This window comes from Anneissia japonica, unplaced genomic scaffold (genome assembly GCF_011630105.1).
Source record: "Anneissia japonica isolate Jap-2015-1 unplaced genomic scaffold, ASM1163010v1 scaffold9668_len1562885_cov226, whole genome shotgun sequence".
Taxonomy (NCBI): Eukaryota; Metazoa; Echinodermata; class Crinoidea; order Comatulida; family Comatulidae; genus Anneissia; species Anneissia japonica.
This window is the reverse complement of record NW_022711326.1, coordinates 780,860-783,031: the sequence shown is the minus strand read 5'-3', so window position 1 is coordinate 783,031 and position 2,172 is coordinate 780,860. Positions and strand designations below refer to the sequence as shown.

At 33.8% G+C, this 2,172-nt stretch overlaps 1 protein-coding gene across 1 annotated transcript in view; it reads left to right on the top strand.

Moving 5' to 3' along the window:
* The first annotated feature begins 1,646 nt into the window (after nt 1–1,646).
* LOC117107396 (calmodulin) overlaps nt 1,647–2,172 on the top strand; it is a 5,124-nt gene continuing 4,598 nt past the window's right edge. Inside the window, exon 1 of the mRNA XM_033249067.1 lies at nt 1,647–1,780. Coding sequence (XP_033104958.1) covers nt 1,778–1,780 — 3 coding nt within the window. The 5' untranslated portion in view covers nt 1,647–1,777. The remainder of the gene's footprint in view (nt 1,781–2,172) is intronic.

Below are 2,172 nucleotides of genomic sequence, written 5' to 3'. Positions count from 1 at the left end.
ATATATATATATATATATATATATTTGCAAAAGACGATCCTAGATTTTTGGGTTGGTCATGCTTGGGCAATATAAACTTTCGGCCTAATTAAACCAGAAACTTATGATGAAAAGAAGAGTACATGTATACCTTTAACTTTAGTACTACAGTTATAGGCCTAGGTTGATATACGTATGTGTCATATTACTGTTAACACGCACACGCACATTGTAGGCATGCTGTAACGAATAACCTTGCAACGACATTTTGAATAAAATGTACTCGTGATTGTTATACAACTGTCTAAAAATTTCATTCGTTGATATAAAAAATATGTCTTCGGATGATCTTGTTTATTTATATTTTTATTTTATTCCTTTTGGCAGAAAAGTAGAACCTGAATTAGCAACAAATATGAACACCATTCTCTGTTCAGGATGTTTCGTTTTTATTTATCTTCCTGTGTAAAGATGCGTTCCCTAGGGATAAAAAAAAAATAGTGATTACAACACCAAAACAAAGAATAAAAAGAACTCAAAAACTCGCATCATGGCTTAAAAATAGTTTGACTAGACTCGAGGCAAAATACCCCCGAGCAAATTTATATGTTTTGCCTACAAATATGATAGGCAGTGAATAGATGTTTGAAGAAATAATAATTTTTAAAAAAAAGGCAAATAAGTTACTTTTTAAAATAGTCAAGAATTCGTATCTTAGCCGTTCCTGATTATATTTTTTCAAACACCCTTTCTATATCTTAGAAATGTACGGTACAGCATAGGCCTATCAATTTCTGTCCTCATAACCAAGATCACTGTAGTGTTGTTTAAAACGGTTTGATGTACAAAAACATTCGACCGATATTTATCAATCAATCAATCAATCAATTATTTTATTTCAAACAAAAATATGTCCATATTAAATAAAAAACAAGACGAAAGAGAAAACAGATCGGTGTGACAGATGGAACAGGCTGTGTGCAATTAATATACAGTGAAATATTTAGATTATTAGCATAAAAACGATAGACCTAAGACGTTGACTTTACTTGCATTTGTTGTTTTGGCGGATAACAAGAAAAAACAGAAAGCTACTGTTTGGAAAAGAGTAGAAAATTAATTGCCTGCGCATTATATAACAAGGATCTGTCCTGTGGCTGTGGTCCCAGGAGCCCAGTCAGAACTTCCTATTACTCAACTTTTTACTTCTTGTAGGCTTGTTTTGCACGCCGAATTTTTTACTTGTAAGCTTGTTTCGCACGCCAATACCGTATCCGTAAAATCATTTACTAAAGAATCAGTAGGGCCTATATCTATTATAATAGACCAACTACAATTCAAAATATGTATGGTGTATGGATTAGCCAAATGTTCTCATTGCAACGGCTTAACTACTCGTTAATAATTAAAAGAAATCTGATTCACCGCGAGCCAGTGCTTGAATTGTAATCGTCATTTTCATTGTATCATATCTTTTTGATTGACTTGTTTAATATATTTTATGCAGGAATATCTTATATTAGGTCTTCTATTTAAGTCGTTTCTATAGCCAAAGTGAACTCTCGCATGAGTGGTGTTGCTACCGAAGATGGAATGTCTGAGTGTATGAATAAAACATATAATTGTTGATCATGAATTGTTTGTTCATTGAGTCGTCTCAGTAAGCTCATTTGCATACTCGCAATAGGTTTGTCGTGCCCCTCTAACAAACCGAGCGTTTTTCATTAACTGTACGACTACAAGTAGCAACTGTAAATCACCGAGGACTTACCAACGACAACTACTGTTTCTTGTAAGAATGGTAAGTTTTAAATTATTAATGTCCCACATTATTGATTATGATTTGTTATTATTTTCGCAGATTGAAAACTAGGAAGCGAGTTTGTATGCATTAAAATTATAAAGCAGGACGCTGGGTACTTGGAGGTCGTTAATTATTCACTGCGTTGGTGTTAACCGATATGGAACTTCATTTTTTGCAATTGACTGTGTCGCTAAAATAAAATTGATGACGTAACCCATGTATTTATGTAGAATGCGAAACAGTGACAGAGTGCTTAGTTGGTTAATATGACTCTTTCCCTCCAGTATTCATGTTCCTGAGCGAATGTAGGCCCTATGTAAAATCATTTGGTTTCTTTCCCGACACTTGAACTGACTCCGTATTACTACCGTAGTGTTGCGAAGAGGAAC